General features: G+C 38.3%; 1 protein-coding gene and 1 long non-coding RNA gene across 7 annotated transcripts in view; one reads left to right on the top strand and one right to left on the bottom strand.

Annotated features, from left to right (window-relative positions):
- Positions 1-92: 92 nt before the first annotated feature.
- Positions 93-20087, bottom strand: part of Rab32 (RAS oncogene family member Rab32) — a 34376-nt gene continuing 14381 nt past the window's right edge. For 2 of the 6 annotated variants that reach the window (XM_046620536.2, XM_069135103.1), the window contains exons 2-4: positions 5396-5624; positions 2793-3118; positions 93-1796 (exon numbers count right to left, since the gene is read on the bottom strand). In XM_046620536.2, the coding sequence (XP_046476492.1) occupies positions 1683-1796; positions 2793-3118; positions 5396-5624 (669 nt within the window). In that variant the 3' untranslated portion in view covers positions 93-1682. Of the gene's footprint in view, positions 1797-2792; positions 3119-5395; positions 5625-5909; positions 7113-11105; positions 11684-12556; positions 12995-13929; positions 14786-20087 lie in introns of those variants that run through there. The other 4 variants (XM_046620531.1, XM_046620532.1, XM_046620534.1 and 1 more) reach the window with 4 other exon arrangements.
- LOC124216250 (uncharacterized) lies at positions 6144-7398 on the top strand. Its single transcript, XR_006882561.2, has 3 exons — positions 6144-6537; positions 6780-6882; positions 7033-7398. It is a non-coding gene; the product is annotated as an uncharacterized lncRNA (long non-coding RNA).

Genomic DNA, 20087 nt, shown 5'->3' with positions numbered 1-20087 from the left:
AACTCACAAAAACGCCAAGTTTTTGCGGAACATTAAGATATGTCGCAGGGGAAGGCGTTGTGTAGGAAGTAAGGGTAGAAAGAGTCGATAAATAACAAATGAATATAATTTAATAATATCTCGGTCAAAAACATACATAAGAAAGTAAATGGAGAATGGAGTACAAGTAAACCGTTATAATCGAGTTACAGATACTGTTGGAACATTTGTGTCTTTGTTTGCATATTCCTGAAGCTACGTATTAATTATACAGTCGGTTGTGTATAAAAGTGCAAACTTGCCAAAGTCTATGTCAATGAGGAATTTTCTCCTTCTACAACGCCTGATTTTATCATCGTTGCTATTTTTAGTTATGATTATTATTTTTCAACCGGATTCTGTATACTTTATTATATACATGCATTTGTATTTCTATGTACAATTATTAATACAATAATTTACTTTCAACGAGCAAAGAATTTTTTGGCACTTTAATATTGGAAGGCGTGTACAATTATCATTGTACATCGAAATTGGCCGATATTCAAAACGTAACTTATCTCGAAGCGAACGCTATCGAACTAATCATAACTATAATTTCTTATTTGACTTATTGAATACATATAGTTAGCCAATCAAGATTTTGGATTGAGTTTTACACGCACGTTTCGAGACAGTATTTCGTTACGAATACAAGCCTATACATGTAGGCTTTCTTACAGACTATGGAATAGCTTTGAATTGAAAAATCGGTGAAACTGAATTTTAATAAATTTTATTTGAATTCATCCGAGCTAAAATGGATAGAATGTTAAAAATTTACGTCAAGGTTTCGTTTCTTCTTTTTCTTGCAAAGACCCGTGTAATGATGGTGAATTATTTTTCATAGAGATCGAACGTGTGGTTGGTATTCTTTTTTTCGGATTAACGTATTTGAAGCGAAACAGGTCTTGAAAGTTATCAGAGGCGATACATCAATGTATAATACGTACTTATGCAACCTTGCGTGTGTTTACGTGTTACGTACAACGGCGTTTGAATTTTATTCAAATGAAATGGCACTTTTCTTTAGTACAGCTTATCAATACCCATGATTATACTTTATTCGATAAAAATGTTCGGTACGTACTTACGGGTAACTTACGCGAGAAAGGAACTTACTCAAAGAGAATTATCGAATATAATCGCTATACATAAAATACAATATGTGATTAAAAATTCTACCGAACTTTAAGGCATTTCGTAATTTTATTTCATTTAATTTCTTTCAATTTTCAACGCTTATTAAATAGTAATTAAGTAATTTAATAAATTACTCGGATGATCGTGATGTAAATATGCGTGCAATAAAAACGATACTCACGTGCGGGAAAGTAACAAATTTACACACTGAGAGGAATGTTTACGCCAAGTTATCACTATATTGCGAGTCCGTGTATTAGGAGGTGTGCAGATGTGGGAGGAATAAATGCGTCACGATACTTCGTGAGACGGTCTGCGACTGGATGGATTAATGAATGAATGGGCGACTTTGCGGTAGAGTTTTGGTTCGCGTAGCCCTGAAACCTAAGTCTTCGAGTGGCTTGAAGTCCGCAGGGTGAACCTTGTCGTAAAAACAGCGGGCGTGCTTAATTTCTTTCAATTGGTCAAAGTAAGTGCAGGACTGTCCTGGCGGCGTAGTGCCTTAGACGTGAAAAATGATGTCAGCAGGAGCAGGACTTCTTTGTGTTGGTCGGTGACTGATTCAGAGCGAATCTTTCGCCGTCTGATTGCTCTTGCGCACCGTTTCCCTTTATGATTTGATCGTTCTGAAGAATCTGTCAACAACAAATGAAATTCAATCACAATATTCAATAGCTGGTGAATTACGCGGCAACGACAAGTTTTTGTATAATACTCGATATCCGGTAGAAGTGCAGAAGTCTATCATTCAAATTTATTTATATTTCGTTAATTCTTGCAAACGGATTAGCTTTCGACGAGTTAAAGATAAAACGAGCTGCATTTCCACAGCTGAAGATTTGAAAACACAAAAAAGTAATTTCTGCTTGGGAATATAATCACAGTAAATAGTCAGTGTTGTAACTATTCGTCGGTACAAGTGAGCGACTTAAATTTTTTGAATCATTCCTACTCAAGGTCCCTTAAAAGAAAGTTTAAGATCCAAAGTTCTTATAGACTGTCTATGAATAATTTTTAATTGTTATTTGCATCTTCAGTATCGAGTTGATTGTACTGTTTTTGAAGAAATATTAAACTTGGTAGTGGATATATTTTACAGAATTGGGTCATCGCCCATAAATTTCGTAACGACGTACTTCCGTCAAACGATAGTTCAGCAGTATTTTTCAGCAGCAGGATCAAATGCAATATCTATTTTATGTGTTCATCACTTGCTGAGAGAAATCAAAGAAATTCCAGTCTCTGATATTTCAAAAAGGAAGTCTACACTTGATTGCGTCAAGTGTTTTGAGGGCAATGTCGAGAAGTACGATCAATTGAAATTCGACAAATTCCAAAAGAGCATCCAGCTGATGCTACAAGTTATCGTCTATGCTAGAATTATTTCATCCAATATAATAACAGTTCACAAATGAAAAGAGACTTTCAGATCGAAAGTTCAAGTAGCAGTTAGGCACGCTCTCCGATTTGTAATTCTTACCATGGTTCAATTTCAGAAGACTTTACGCAACTGTAAATTTCTGTAAGAGAACCGCGGTTTGTAAAATTGCCCCCGAAGCACTCCAACTGTTGGGAACCTAACTAATCGAACTGTTCATTTTGAAGAAGCTTGCAAAGACTGTATGCACTACCTTGTTGACGAGAAACCTCGCCGCCTCCTCAATGTTAATGTTTTCCTTCGCCGAGGTCTCAAACCAGCCAGAAAAGTTTTTATCTTTACAATACTCGTCCATTTTATTCGGAGAATTGACGAGGCCTTCCTTTTGCTGGTCACATTTATTGGCCAAAAGAACACATGGAATGGCTGACCCATCGGGGAGCTGGACCTTTGAATCCAGGTCCTGTTTCCACTTGACTACCGCGTCGAGGGTGGCGCTTCTCGTTACGTCGAAAACTATGAAAGCACCTACCGCCTCTTTGTAGTAGACCCTCGTCATATTTCCAAATCTCTCCTGACCTGGAAAATTCGAATTCATTTTGATCCCAGTAAAATATGAGAACGTCATTCTACCGAGGCGATTAGGTTGCGGTGGTCAGGGTATACGCGACTATCAATCTTTTCTGATTCCTCAAATTATAACGTACATCACTTTAACCCTTTCACTCGAGCCATTCTCCTTTTTTTGGCATGGAAGTGCGATTCTACCTTTCCTGTGCATTTTAACTTGGAATTAAACAACCTCTCATTTTATTTACAAATTTGTAAAAGATTTTCAACCGCAGTATTTACGACGCTGAATAATAATATTATGTAAGAATTTATTGAAAAAAAAAACCCCTTAAAATGGGGTGAAAACGGGGTGAATTAACAGCGTTGCTTTAGACAGTGATCTTGAATGAGATTTATATGAATATTTATCTTGACACAGTACGATTTTAAACCATGAATTGGTGCAAGCCCCAAGACTATCTATATGCACCCATAAGAAGGGTGAAAACTACCCCTATGCATTGAATTGTGGAAATCTAATGGCCATCTAATTAAAATACGTTTTTATTTGAATTTGTTTATTCATAATATTTACGAACAATTATGGATTCACAAAAATCCTAATTATTACAAAGTTTAAGTATTTTTTACCTGAAAATATAAAAAAAATCAATATTTTACATGAAATATAAAAGAAATGACGAAAAAAAAAATAAAATAAATAAACGGTGCTCACTACATTAGCTTCTGTGACTGAAAGGGTTAGACCACATTTATTCGCTCACGATGTTATCGAGATGAAATATAGAGCGTGAAATAACTTCTGTACAGAGAAACATATCCACGTGATGCAACAACACTGGAAAAGTCTGATTCTTGCTCACCTAGGCAGACGTGAAAACGACACGTGCTCATATTTGCAGACTGATTGACTGGAGCTATCAATAGACATAAGGCTATTTATGCAATGAATATACAGTAGAATACGTAGTCGTTTCTGTTACCAGAAGTGGGCCGAAGTGGGCATGATCTTGACACTTTTTTTTTCGTCAGTGCGTTACCTTCAATGATCTCTAAAAGGTGATGTGAATTTTCTCGCGGATTATTTGTGTAGTAAAGAAAGAAGGATAGTATTTGAAAAGTGTAAGAAGATCGTTAACGACTTATCCAACAGTTGCGATGACGAGGTGTTGGAATGTCCCGGTATAAAATTTTAGGCCAGAGTAAATTATGCGTCGGTCTGCTACACTGCAATGCAAATTCTAAAGAGGATTTCAAACGTCGATGCATATGTGTCCGATAACGATATGTGAATCTCACAAACAGAGAACTACTCATAAATATATAGCGAGACTGGACAATCCGATAAGTGCGGACGGTGAGATTCTTCGTATAGGCATTACGTGTGCATAAACAATACACGCTGAGAAAAATTTCATTGTTTATAGTAATTAGAAAAATTCAGTAAAACCGGTATCGTTAGAAAACCTGTTTGAATGTTGTTGGAATAACGAAAAACGAGGTACACCGAACCATTTTGCGCTATTGTCGATCATGTTTTAGTAATTGCAACGCAAAATAAGTTTGTTCGGTTTACTCTACTTTCTTAGTTAAACAAGGCTTTAACGTCAATTTATTCTTGCACAAGCATTAAATTTTCGCAACAGTTACAAGAAAATATAGTAACAGTGATCGTAATGAGAAAGAATAGCAACGGATACTAGACTTTCTGGTAACAGCTAGAAAACTAATTTTCATTTTCTACCTAGAACTACATTTTTCGATTTTGGTAAAAAATGAAAATAGTCAAGGACTGAGCGGTAACCGGAACTAAAAATTACTCGCAATGTATATATTTATACGGGAAATTCCGTGCTGTTTCACCTAGTGCCGGAGATCTTTCCAAACTTTGTTGTAACTTCGTTATATGGTTATACTCTCAAATACAACCACCCTTTTTTTTCGTTTCTTGATATCACTTACCGTTTCAAAGTTAAATGCCAGAAAACTTTTAAGTTTGAGGCAGCTTTTAAAACATTGCAGAAAATCATATTTTCATTGACTCGGAAGTCATGAATTAGGTACTTACGACCTAAGCTTGTACATTTTCCGAGTTACAAATAATTCTAGGCCAAATTGCAACAACATCTGACTCTAGGTGAAACCGCATGGAATTCTTTACGCGTAACACGCGTTGATTGGCCGATAAAGATTCAGCAATTAATTATTTCAACCATGAAAAAAATATGTATAATAGCATCCTATTATTCCTCTTTTATCGGGATCGTTGTGAACTTGACTAACCTGCGATGTCCCAGAGCTGTAGCCTTATTATTGTATGCTGGTCCCAGTTGAGAACCTTTAGGGCAAAGTCCACCCCTATGGTGGCTCTATAGTGCTGAGAAAAGAATTGATGAACGTATCTTTTTATAATTGAGGTCTTGCCTGCGCCCAGTTCACCTATCACGAGTATTTTGTACAGGTGTTCCCGCTTTTCACCAACACCCGCGGTCGGTCCACTGTTCTGAGATGTCTGCAACAAAAGGAAACAACCAAATATTTTTAACTCCGGTTAGGCGAGTCATAATTTCCTTCAGGTTGAAAACGAAGTCGAGCATTAAACGACGCGAAGAGAAATACCGCTGATGTTTTTCAGCTATAACTTTATAAATATAAACGTCGTACTGATATTTTGCGGGTTACGCTATCCACCGACTGACTGAACCGTTCGAGCGATACGCGGCAATTGCTTTCTGACACGGCACTTTTTTTTTAAATGATTTTACAGCTAAAAGACTGAAATAGAACACCGCGTTACCTTCCATCTGAAAAAATCCAAAGCAGCCAAATTTCGCCAAAAAGTAAGTTCCATCTGAGAGTTTGTGGTATGAAAGTTACCAAGGAACAAGACACTCCGGTTCTACCGTGGACAACCGGCCACCCAACTGAATATGAATCCAAACGTGGCAACGAGTGCATCGTCAGATAACGAATATTAATAACCCCGTTTCACTGTTGGCTGTCTGGTTTTTATATTGGTTTTGCGCCGGTCGAATGGAGTGGGTAATAACAAGCGCCAATGCAGTTCGGGCTGACAACGAGCGATACAACGAAGCCGACGGAATTACTGGTGTTTGCTTGAAACAGAATTTCGGAAAATTTGCATCCGGACTTACCCGTCCTGATTCGGTACTTACAGAAGTTGTTTCACCGCTTGTTCAAATGATTTTACTTACCCTTTTACATAAAAATCTGAAGGATAAACTTTAACCGTGAGAACGACTAATTCTCAATGACAAGTTCAAACGAAGACAATTAACACCAATTGTCGGACTAATCCACCTTTCAAGCAATCATCCCAAAATACCGTGCGTTCTCTGCGAAAATCGGTAGTCGCCGGCAGCCACGCAACTGGCGAACACATTTTTGCCCCGCAATAACCGACGGTGAGTACATTGCAAAGAGGTAAATCAAATCAGAGTCAGGTATACCGGGTATGCACTGCCGATAATTTGGTCTTTTATTCTATACTGCCTTAAATTTATGAGGCTTAGACCCCTTTGGGTTTAGCTTTGAGGAGACTGTTAATTGTTAAAGAAAGTTGATTATCCTGTCACAACTACCTGTGGTTGTCATTTGCAAAATCGTTACTTTTTGTCAAGTGACAACGAACGGTATTAATTTCTAGAGCGAAGGGTAGACACAATTTTGTACAGTCGGGTATAACGAAGCGGTAGGGGAACGGCGGAATGAAACACCTTGAAAAAGTGTCACGGAGTGTACGAGTACAGGTACGTCTTATCTTTCAGCGTTTGGATACGCCGTCAGAACGAATTTGTGCCGTGACACTCATCCGTGTCTTATAGTCTTATATTCGCTGAACGAAGTAGGTATCTAAGCAACTTGTGATGCTGTAATGAAATTTGTATCGATTATTGCAGAACCACATCGGAACACTTGAAGGATTAAATTTCATGGAATGGATAAGTCTTATCGTGTTATCCGAGAATTGTCGTTCATCGTGTTATTCGATCATCCATAATGCTGTATGTGCCGTGTTGACCTTGAGATCGGTAATTACCTGTCAGCAACTGGTTGAGTCAACGCGTAGATAGATTAAAATAATATTAGTGTGAAATACTACGTCTGTAATGATTTAACGTCGTTGTTCAAAGTTTCAAGTACGACTGTATATTTTATAAGTCAGATACTAGTGCATATCATCTGAAACACTGTTCGATGAATGTTGACGGGTTCTGTCACAACAAACGTAATCAAAAGCGAGTTAATAAATATTATGAAGAGCATATCTAACAATTTCCAAATTTGTTTTTTTTTTTTTTTTTTGCATCTCATTTGCCTTTACAAGTATTTAAAGGTTTTAGATTGCGGTTTTTTTCAATAACACTTCAATGTCAGATGGTTATTTCTATTTACTCGAAAGTATGCGGATTTCAATATGAAAAGGTCTCGAATCTCTCTAAGACGTGTATGAATTTCAATAGAATTTTGTTCAAGTTTGCAATAGTGAAAACCTTATGGACATAAAAAAAATCACGAACGTACGATCCGTTTGTCTACAGCTCGTTTTCCTTTTAGATATCTATTTAATTTTTTTGATCAATATCATTCGAAATCATTTCGTAATTTTCGAAATATTCAAATAAAGTTCAGCATTGGTAATCATCAGAGTAATCATTGGTAGTTATGAGAAATCGTTCAAGATTCACAGGAATATTTCAACAATCTTAAAAGATCATAACATGAAATATTAAAAATTACAAGATTAGTATTGCTGCCGTTTGCTGAAAGCTCTAGAATAATTGTTATGACCATTGTTTGACGTGTCAACGAATCGAGGGTAGGTGTAGATTGGTACAGAATGAGGACGAGTATTGTGTCGAATGAAATAATTTCTGCTGATGGGTCAACCGATGGTCGTTCACCCTGGTCTGATGTGTAAACATCACGACCATTGAGGGTTCGTGCGTCCGATAAGATTAAAATCCCCCGTCTACGTATAATCTTCAGGATATGCGGTTCAACGTGAAGATTAAAAAAAGTAAGTATCGAGCGTAAATTGAAGTAAAAGAATCGATGTAACGAAAAAGTATTGAAATCGGGATCAGGAAAATTGAACCGAAGTCGATTAATAATCTCTTTTTGACGAGAAAAAAAAAATTCAATGCGGCACAAGTGCCCAGAAAGAAGTTTAGTTATTTGCGAGTTCAAAAGCTTTGTATTATTGCTCTATTTTGTAATATTAAAACTCATCTATAGAAGAGATGTGTGTGTGTGTGTGAATGATTTTTGTACGATGTTTTTTCGATGCGTCTCAGAAAAAAAATCATTACACGTGATTTATAGAGAATTAATTTATAACGAGCACAATTACCCGGAATTCATTGAAACTGGACGAACGGATACGTTTTTGGTAAAACGATACAATAATGTAATTGGTCCGAAGTTTGAAATTCGTGTATTTGATAAATCTTTCATTCGGGAGAGTCGTCGTTTTCAATTCAACTTGATTGACTTTAGTTGCAATTTATAAACCTTCGTTTCACTACTTTTTGTTTTAATTGTAATCATCTGTATTCCATTAAATACGTTAATTTAATTTATTGAAAAAACAAAAACACAGTGTATATGGTACTTTTCATAACCGTTGGTAAAATATTGCAAAGGAGTGCAGGTATCGCTGAAGATACGTCGATTCCAGTTCAGTTTAAACGAATGTGAGAAATTGTCAGTTTCCTTCGATTAACAATCGATTTGACCGAAGCAAAATATCTCGCGAAGCGTGAACGTCGGTTTAACACCTGATGGCGCAATTGTCGTAAGGATTTCACGTCCTGCACCTTCTATATTTCAGGCAATCGTATCGGACAAGGTATATTTTTCAGTCGCTTCACTCCATGGACGCATAACGAGCGAACGAGGGAGCGAGTGTGTGAACGATAGTAGGGAAGTCTGTCACCCTTACCGAGCAGGGTGAAACTTGAAACCCGTGAATGCGTCTCGACAGCCGTCGACCACAGCTCAGACCACAGAGAGTTACTATCGATCTGTGTCACGAAAGCATGTAGCCGAGTGACTGCGTATATAAATGGTGCGCGTATAGTATGTCAGTGAATACGTCCATATGTGGGATAATCATTGCGCATGAAAAATTTCCTTGACGTTGGGATAACAGTCAGTTTTCATTATAAATTACGCAAGCTTGAGACGTGGAAGGATATCTCATTCCAGCTCACAATTGTACCTGTGAACAGCTGCGTACGTTTAGTGAGATTATCAGAAAACTAAACACCCGAATGCGCGTGCGCCAAATCACGTGATTCGATTGGTAGATTCAACTAATTTGAGCGAAATTTTCAGTCCGCTTGACAGGTTGACCAACCGATTGTACGCTGCAGCCAGACGTTAACAGCTGTCCAAATTTGCACGCGTTTCGAAGTTATGTTGCCTTGAGAATTTGAGATTAGCAAAAATTTTATGGGTCTGGATTCGAGTGAAAACAATCTCGAAACGATTGCGCGTATAGATAGGTCCCAATTAGAAAAAAGTTGGCCAGCCTGTCTAAGCAGACGACAGTCGAGGCGCATGCACACTTGGGTGTTCAGTTTCCTGCAACTGTCACGGTATACGCCACTCCGGGTTCCACGCAAAGGTCCTTTACCCGAAGCCCCGCTGGAGCAGTTGGGTTTCGTTAACCCTCGGGAATCACGCAAACCGACACGCCACATTATAGAGACTTTTCTACAAGAAGGTATAACCTTTCTCTGGAGTCTTGGGAAGTCTAAGGACAGCCTTCCAGCATCACGCACAAGCTTGCGGTGCTCGAAATAAGTAGTGAGGTAAGTGCACCAGTTATTGACACGTTTAGACGCAATCATTGACCCTTTTATTTTCCAAAATTATAAATGGACGGCACGAACTGTGAATTTCATGACGACTACAACAAATTGCTAGAGAGTTAGACACTACAAATTTATTTTTTGGTAATTTCAGAAGCATGGATCGAACAGATACAAGCAGAAAAGGTCGATAATTGGGACAGAGTCAATAACTGGTACACTTACCTGAATGAATAATCGTAGAATAGAGAAAGAAGATAAAAGATTCTCACAAAAACAATTGGTTGGTTTTGGTTACAGCCCTAAAAGGTTATTGTCATACGTTGGACTTTTTCAATCAAAAAGTCGTCTCCTCTGTTACTTAAACACTAGCCAATGTACCAAAATAATAAGTAAACTAGTAATGATTTTTGATGAGTTTTGATTTTATGGTACATTTGCGCCATGTATTTGTGGGTTGATTGGTGCGCGTTAATAGTGAAATGACTTAAAAGTTACAGCTAAAATGTTTTTCATTTAGTTACTATTATCTGTGGTCGAAGTCTCGATTCCATCAACATATATATCAACGATAAATTCAAAACCATTGAATATTGATGCAGGAAAATGTACGAAGTGAACTTCCAGAGATTTGTAACAACGAAAAACAAAATTCTAATATCTATATTAATATTCACACATATGATTGCTGATTATAATTTTTGCTCTATTAATGCTTATAGGTAAGCTTAGAGAACAAAAATTCCAGGATTAAAATCGCGCTTTACTGGGACATAAAAAATGTTTTTTGTATTTTAAGGGATATCGAAGTTGATCATCAATTGACTGTAACGTTGGTCCATGAACTGTTTCGACAAAATTGGGGGTCTAATTTTGAACTTGGTTGTGTAAAGCCATCAGAAAATCATTTTACACGCGTATGAAAGCCTCGATCAAAAGTCGATTGTCACGCACTCGAGAGAGTCTGTGTGTAAAAATTTCCACATAAACTTTCCCAATGGAACATGGTCTGTGCGCTCTAATCAACCGCCAACACTATCGAATCATACAACCCAATACAGAAACGAGATTAGAAGCAACGAAAACGAAAATCCTAAGAGAACTTAATAGTCGGAGTAGAAATAATTGAGTAAAAGTAATCCTGGTTATCTCACCGCGCTTTCTTGACTAGTCGATCGAGATTTATCCATTATGTCCGCAATCGTCGGCGCGTTGCTCATCGTCCTGAGACTCGCGCGTCCCGTGACTTGTTGATCGAAGTTCTCCGCGCGATCCTCTTCGATTCCTTGGAGATATCCCAGGCCGGTTTCCTCGTCGAATGTTCCTTCGAAGGTTGAAAAGGTGTCGAACTTTTGCACGCTTATGTGCCGCGCTGGGCCCCGGATATTCCCAGTGCAAGTCTGAGCCTTCGAATCGATCTGACTTCTCGCCGGAATTACCGTGTCCGCAGATGATTCTTCGGAAGTGTCGAACCTTCGGCGTCGAAAAACTGCTCGCTTCTCATCGAGGAGCGACAACTTGCGGCGAAGCTCAAGCGGTGGAGTTTTCGCGGGATGTATCGCCGATTCGGAGTCTGATTTTAGGGACAGCTTCGGTCTCCGGATCTCAGGATTCCCGTACTCTGGACCATCGGACCATTTCGATATTGCGTAGGGGAGTGTTGAAACCACGCGATGGGTTTTCTCGGGTGAGTCGCTCGTTTGTGTCACTTTTTCGGCGCTCTGCGTTTCTGCTACGAATTTTTTATGATAAGCCAGTGAAGAAATCGGAATCCCAGATGCGCAATGTTATCAATATTCATACGCTGAGAGAATCAAGTTTGCAGAATGAAAAAAAATGTAGCAAGATTTGTATTCCTTAACCGGTTATTTGTCCATTCGACTTGAATGCAATCGAAACCATGCACTTGTTGTTGGGTTGTAAAGTTTTACGATGTAAAACTACAAGGTTGTTAAAACGAGTGCCTGGAATTGCAAAAGCTCAGAATTGAAAGGTGAATATTCTATGACGCAGCTTGTCATGTAATGCTGCTGAATCAAAGTCCTTTCTGCTGTACGTAAATTGTGCGATTCAATTTTTATAAAAATTCAGGTAACGGTTAATCACCCGGAGAAACTAATAGAAGCTACATTGAAGCTTGAACTTTCGAACGATTTTCTAATTAAAATAGATTTCGATCTTACACATGAATTTTAAAAACTTCATGCTCCATTTTTCAAACATCATTCCATTCTTTCACCGGAAAAATAACAAGGCAATATAACCAAAGCAGATATTATTTTGCAAAGAAATGCATTCCGAACCGAAAATCTCGATCTCTTCCAAGTGCTTTTCAAATAACCTCACAAGTCCCGTGACGCTGTGTTCCAAATTTGAAAAAAGAAGCAATGCATCTTAGAAATCGTTGAGACGATCAAGGCACTGTTTACACATCTGCTCTAGAACGAAGATTCAATTCTGGCATTGAAAATAGGTATAATTCTTACCGGAAGAAGGTGAATAATAACAGCGAATTAAGTTGGCTTAACGATATCATGTGCTTGCAGATTGAAGTCGGCCTTGCGCAGACGCGTGTAATATGAAAAAGCGACAACTTTTGGCTCACCGTAAATTTTCGTCAATACTTCTCGATTCGGTATGCTTCTAATGGTCAGAGACGGTGACCTGCGCTGCACAACCGTGACGGTGCTTACAGGTTTCTCCAGGCTATCGAGCCTCGTCGATCGCGTCGGCTTCTTCGATCTCTGCTCTCCCTCCTCTCGGAGGTGTCCCTCGGCGACAAGCCTTTCCTTTTCGATATTTTCCTTTTCCAAGTCTCCGGCCCCCTTCCGCAGGGTGACGCCCAGCTTGCAAGGGCTGTCCGATTGGCTCTGAGACTCTTGGGACGATTGGCTCTGCGAACGGCTTCTGTCCCCACCTTCCGGTGTACGTCTCGTTTCCTGTTCCGATTCCGATAATTTGAACTTGTTCAAACTGAGCTTACGGACGAGTGAATTAGACTTCTTCTCTTTCTTCAATTTTTCCACTTTCTTTCGTACGCCCCCTACACGGAGTTATGCAGGAGATGAGATATGTTTGATTCGACTAATTCTTACATTCCTCGTCATTGCCTAGCTTGGTAATACCTGAGCCATGAGATGTTCGACAGTCTGCACGACTCGATGACTACGAATTTTGTCAATTAATTGTTTCAAGTCTAGATGTTTTTAATCTACTATTTCTGTCGAAATACGAAAGTTTTTTTTTCCATACCAACATTCAACTGTCGAGAACGCTTACTTGTTGGCTGTGGCCGAAGACTGTGAATGAAATTATTAGAAAATTTACTCTGTCAGTTTGGTTTTCGTCGAGTCAAAAATTGTTGCCTAGGTAGACATTGATTTGGTGCACCAATTCTATATAATTTTAGATGAAAAAAAAATCTTATTGCAATAACGGAATTAGACCCGATGAAAACGACGAACTCAATCAAAGCGTTACTGGGTCGTAAAAGACTGCTCCTTAAAATTTTAACCCAACCGATTTAAACCAGCTGTAACAACTGAAAATATCGTATCTCTATAAAAATGTCTTGTGAATATTTCAACAATATCAGAACATTCTTCTCAGCACAAAGCTCTGCACACGAATCCTAGCCGTTAAAGAATTCAGGTTCTCTTTTTTTAACGCCACTTTCAATTTGCGTTCTCAAATACCTGAGTCTATAACTGACGATACTTGATACAAGATATGCGATCGCAAACCAGTCAATCAAATTTACTGTTCATTGAACTAATGTTAATACAGTCAACTGTTCAGTCCTATTCCATGAGAGAGTCGAAGAAGCAATGTCGTAAATCAATCGAACTCTACAGGTATTACCAAGCGATTAACCATCCGACTCACAGTCCATTCAATTCCCATGAATTTTTCGAAGTGAATCAGACGAGAGTGCGGCGGTGCAGTGAAGTTTTACCGTGTTACACAATTATCGATAACCTTTGGGACCGTCTTCGTCTCTGAGTGCGAGCTCCGGGAGCGAGGCGTCGGAGCCTCGGCCGAAAGTGCGATCCCCTGGTGATTTTTTCTTGATTTTGAAAAGACCCCCATCCTTCCGAAAGCTCTTTTTCAGGGCTCCAAAACGGCCGCGTTTCTTCTCATCCTTGCTCGCCACTGTATCCAGACTCGAGTTACTCTCCCCCGCGACGGCAACGCGATCCGTCGACGCTCGTTCCGGTTCCTCCTTTGGATCCTCTTCCTCGAGCGACGACCGGGCAATGACGGTGTCCACCGAGCTTTCGCCCTCGTTCGCGCTGTCGCCGTGATCCATCCTAAGAAACTGTCTCCGCAGACGGTGCTCGGCGTGCCTTTAATTTGTCGAATTTGGCTTCCTCGCGGAAACCCTAGAAACGGCCAAACTGGTCGATGCTTTCGACGCTCCGAGCCGCCGTTTCGGAGGACTCGGACTTTTTGTCGAATAAGCGACTAGGGTTTTACTCGCCAGCAGCAGATCATGGCTTGTTTTTATTTTTATTGTATTTCTTTTATCGCTGATACGATTTTTCTTTATTATTTCAGCCGAGACTGTTCGTTGGAAATCTTTCACATCGGTGTGATATTTCTCCGAGATTCGTCAAGACCCGACCGTTGCCAGAGATTTTTATTTTTCTGGCTAACGTGAAGGGAATTCTGCAATTCTCCAACGATTCGCTGATGCGGAAAATGAAAAAGCACAATTGTCGTTTCTTTGGGTCGTCGATTTCTATCTCATGTGCTCCTTTTTTCGTTTCCCAAACAATATTCGGGCAACCCACAAGTATGTGGAGGACCAGAAAGACACTGCTGAACTAGCAGACTCTTGTTATGCACTAAATGCGTTGACATAAAAATTTACAGACCAAGGGTCGCACGGGCGGGGATTCCCCCCCTCTCGTCGGTCTTACACTCTCGAACCTTCCTATATTTACGACGATACACGGTGTACCTTTACCTCTTTGCCCCACCCTGAAAACCACACCGCAAGTTACATCACTGCGTCTATACCTAGGAGGTTGTGCTCGAGAAACAGAGAACGGCCCGAGAAGCGATCCGGTGGCTCGGTTTGAGCGGAGGTAAAATTTTACGATGCGAATGGAAGTCACAGCGACGTAGGGATGATTATATGAGTATCTTTGAAACTGATTGAGGAGAATGCATTCAACGTGGCAGCCATCGTTCGAAAAAATGTCAACGTCAAAATCGTCAAAATCTTGCAAATCTATGCTTGTTCCATTTTGATTTAAGGGGAAAATTCAGCTCGAGGGCTTCATGATATTTGTCATTATTTTGAACTGAGGATGAGTCGCGCAAGTTTGGCGGGGTGTTTAATTCTAAGGCAGAGGAAGAAAACACTTTTGATTAAATATCTTAACGTTACTATAATTGAAAAAAAAAATAATATTGATAACCTGGTGATCAAACTAAAAAATTATAATTCACCTTGGAGAAAACAAAAAAAAAAAAAAAAATAATAAGACACAATCATAATAATTGACGAGACGGAGTCAGCTCTGTAAAAGTGACACGACGTAAAAAATGTCGATGACGATTTTAGCGTATATATTCTTGTGAGAGTTTCGAGAGAAATATTATTATCATTGGCTTTGGCGCTTCATTCTCAACAAGTCACATTTCTCGTCAATTTCCAATAAAAGAAATTGAACTTGAACAAATTGATTTCGTCACACTTCTTAACAGCTCTTTGCAAATCTTTATTGCAGTGTCATTCGTGTAGGAACATCGTTAATTGTTCAAATGTCATTTAAATGTTTTATGGTGAAGATGAACACGCGAGGCTGGAGTGATTATTTATTTGAAGTTGGTTGTACTTTTTTTTCTCTGATGAGAATATTATTGTGGAAGTTTGGAACAGTATGACATTTTTAATGCAAGCATTGAAACAATTAGGTTGAACTGATGAAATAAGAGATGCTCCTAACTACCACGTATTCTAAATTCAACACTGCGCATGATGATAAAAATAATCTAGCACCATAATTCAATAACTTTAAGAGACTTACAGCGGGTGCAACTTGATGCTTTAAAGAAGATTAGCTGACTTTCATCACGCTGATCTTAATACCTTCGTGCGTGATTAAAATTACATATTTGTTTACCCAAAAGGATGTCAACATTGCGAGGAAAAATTTACTTAAACTTTATACACATTGTCAAGTGAATGCATATGCCTTATTTACGCATCATTTTTAGACTCACAAAGATTGTGACTCGAAATCCCAGAAACGAGAACGAAACCAATTGAGGTTAAAAGAAGAAACTTTCAGGTTCTCGTGGAAAGATTTAAAAAAAGTCTTGGAATTTTTTTTTACTAAAATGACAAGACAACGTAGTTCTTTACCAAAAAACCTATTTTTCGATTTAATGGCGTAATAAATATTTGGTCAAGAGATATCAAGTATTTGTAAAAGTTTCTAACTTCGCGCTAGTGAAGATCAAGCTCTCGTTTCAAAATAGGCTTCATTTATCAACAATTTGTAATAAAAAATAAATTGGCATCAACATCTGAGAGGTACACATGAATCGGGCTGGTTTTTCACTCTCAAATTATTCCCTGAAGCGTGTTTTTTCTCCATTCATTTCGAATAATAGATTTTTCAACGTGTCAAAGAAGTGTCATTTAACACGAATTCAAATTCTTTTTTGACAAACGGCTTATTATAGGAAAAAAAAATGGCCAACATAAAAAATGTTCGCTATCGCTAAAAATCTTAAAGAAAAAATAATCAAACTACCATCGTTAACGATAATCGAATACTTTCGAATTTGAGCACACAAGATTCAAGATTCCCAAAATACACCATTTCGTGTAAATACTGGTTCGATAATCGATTTAAAATTAGAGAGGTGCATAAGATACAAGTATAAGGAAAGTGTTACGTGATTCTCCATGCCTGGCTGATTACGTTTTCCAGCGAATGGAAATACAAGGACAGGAAGGAGGTAATATGCAGGTTGCCATGTGAACAATGAATTATGATATAGAGAGATGATAAGTAAAAATGATTAAAACCAAGAAGACGTGTAGCTGACAAGTTGAACACGACGTATAAACTTGGGAATAATTTTGCTGTGCTAAAAGTTATAACAAAAGTAACTCTAAAACCACTTTTGTGCAAAATTTGATAGCTGAAATTTTCAACACTTTCGCCCGTATAAAATCACCCAAACACAATGCGATGCTTCTGGTAAATTTCTACGAAAACGTGTGACGGTTGAACTGCTAATTGGTATATTTGCATAAACCGTAAACCAGAATCACAACGAATGATAAAAGTTCGTAAAGATCGATGACCGTGAGGCACAAAAATGGCTTGGTACTCTGTGCTGGATGAAGGAGCTGTCATGTTACAAGAAAACTGACCGTGGTCATGAGCTGGAAAATTATGCATTAGAATTTGATATTAGACGAGCAGTTTAGAAACAGTTACGTAATGAAATCATCGAGCATACTTATTGTTAGTATAACCGGTAGCGTATCGCAGCATCAGTGTCATGCTACGGGACATTTCAAATGAGATCATTCAAGCTGTTTTTCTGGTAGTTCTCGATTGTTCATAAGTTGGTGATTGAATTCTTACGCAATTGTTTCATCAGTTTTCATCATATTTTGAAGCAACAAATTACGCGAAGGTTATTTCGTCATGAGACACAAAAATGTGTCAGTTGCAATATTTATAGAACGGTATTTTTTCTTTTTTTTTCTACAATTACTACCTTGGGGTAAAGATTGATTTCGTATCAATATATTTCGTCAGAGGTTCATTTTGAAGATTGGAGAACTGATTTATTGTAACTATATTTTATTCAAATTTGCGATAGTCAACGCGAAAAATATTTCCAAACAAGTCGACCAATCAGATCAGGCACGGTAAAGTTTTTGTAAAATAAGTATTATCTTATATAAATTTATATTAAACAGATTATAAGAAACAGAGTGTGCGCGTGGGTTTCAAATTTGAACTTATATTAAAAACTTAAAAATTTGATTTCCTAAGTTCGCGTTTTATTTCCTTGCGAGTTGAACACGTGACAAAAGATTCGTGTAAAGTGTAAAACGACGACGAATATTTTACTCCATCAGAGTTCAAGATCAACGCGCATTTCGCGGATAGGCTTTATCTTTATAGGTTCGTAAAAATTTGTATTGCCTAAACGGTTTCAGTTTCCATATTGCTCTTGTCAGGGTATTTATATAAGATATTGAAAAAACAATTAAAAATTTGCAAATTAAACAACGTGACGAACCGATTGACCTATGGAACTTCTTATGTCAGCAGCTATATTCGGACTGCAACGCTCAACCGATTCAAAGAAGACTCAGATTATATTAAAGAGCGTTTCAAGCCTTATTGGTCTGCGCAAAAAACAAAAAAAAAAAAACAAAAAAATTGAGAATACTCCAGACAATTGTAGTTGATAAAGAATCTACCAAGTTCCATTCGATTCTGAAAAGGTCAAGTCAGAACTCGCCAATCTTTTTTCGCCCCGATATCAAATATCTCACGAATGGATACCTATACATACGGCTTATTTCTGTTCACCTAATCAAAGATGACGTATATGTGTAGCTGGCGAAAATCCGCAAAATTCTGACGAGCTTAGTACGATCATAATTGAATTAACGTCGACCCGTGTAGGTCGCCGAAAACTTGACGCTCGATACTCGCCCGCGAATTATCGCAATAAAATTGTGTGATTTCTTTTTTGTATGATAATAAAATATCGGCACGTGCGCTCCGTTGCAATTCCACAACGCTAAGCACATTTGTATCTGATGCAATAGCCGGACGTTTTACGAAATAATTCAGTATGTAATGTAAGCATTTCAATTCTCGATAAGAACCTGGGAAAACTTGAAATATTGAACGTGGTTAAGTTACAGAAGCGCGTGTAGCGTCCAAACTCATTTATGGTTTGAGACAATCGAAGCTTTAAATTTTCGCAACAGTTGCAAGAAAATATAGCAACACTGATCTTAATGAGAAAGAATAGTAACGGATAGGCTAGACTTTGTGGTAACCGGAAGTAAAAATTTCTCTCAGTGCAGGTGAAGAAGAGACCCTGAAAATTGAGTCCTCCCTTTATGCGCGGCTTCTCATCCGCGTTGCCTGAGGGATCGAATGACAGCGGAGAACAGTCCTAAGTCATCTCTCCGGCTTTCTGACCGTGTGTCGAAAACCTTGCGTGCAATAACTGTATCCAAAATTTTATTTCGTGGGGAATTTTTTATTTCCAATTTAATGGCTGAACGGAGAACTTTTGGCAAAGTTTGCATGCCGATAAGAAGTATAAGTATTATTATTACAGACGAGGACCTTGCCGAGAATTACGGGACGCTTAATTGTGCGTATATTGCTGTGAGTGATATCAATATTACGGTTCGATTAAGACTGAGACGGGATTAAATAGAGCGTAAGATAGATAATAACAAAAATAATATGTATAAATTTCGAAGCATGAAGCAACGAAAATTAACGGCACTCGTCCTGCCAGACGAATGAATCATTCTTCCTTGTTTACATTGCATTTACTGCACTAATAAGCATAAATATAGTGCATGAGTGGCTTGATGTATAAAAAATTTGGTACTTGTAACAACATATCTTGATCTCAAACAAATGTTGAGCACCAGCATCGCTATGTTTTTCTTTCAAAGTATGTACCTACTCCGTTTGTTCTAATTTTTTGTCGTTAAAATATTTGGTTGTAAATTTGGTGTAAAACCACGCGGTCGTGATATGAAGTAATAAAAATCGGATACAAGAGTCAGAAAAAACTCACGTTTTCGCGTGTGTCAAACAGCATAATTGTGAGCTCTTGGGTAAGTTAGAATTAAAATGGGAAAAACAAGCTTAGGGAAGTTGTTGTGAATGTTATTGAGGTGTGCCCAAAACGTCGTACGAATAATTCGTGAAAATTAATTATTTTTTTTCCTGTAGCCACGTTTACTGTGCATGGGTCTTATCGCACATCATACGCGTTCCGAGTGACATGGTTCTGTATTCGCAACGGGTTTGAATCACAATCAGTGTGACATCGTACATTGACATTATTTTTAACGAGCACCATATACTTAAGTGATTAAAAATATACGAGAC

The sequence above is a fragment of the Neodiprion pinetum genome, chromosome 4 (genome assembly GCF_021155775.2).
Source record: "Neodiprion pinetum isolate iyNeoPine1 chromosome 4, iyNeoPine1.2, whole genome shotgun sequence".
Lineage (NCBI taxonomy): Eukaryota > Metazoa > Arthropoda > Insecta > Hymenoptera > Diprionidae > Neodiprion > Neodiprion pinetum.
This window is presented reverse-complemented; position numbering and strand designations above follow the sequence as displayed.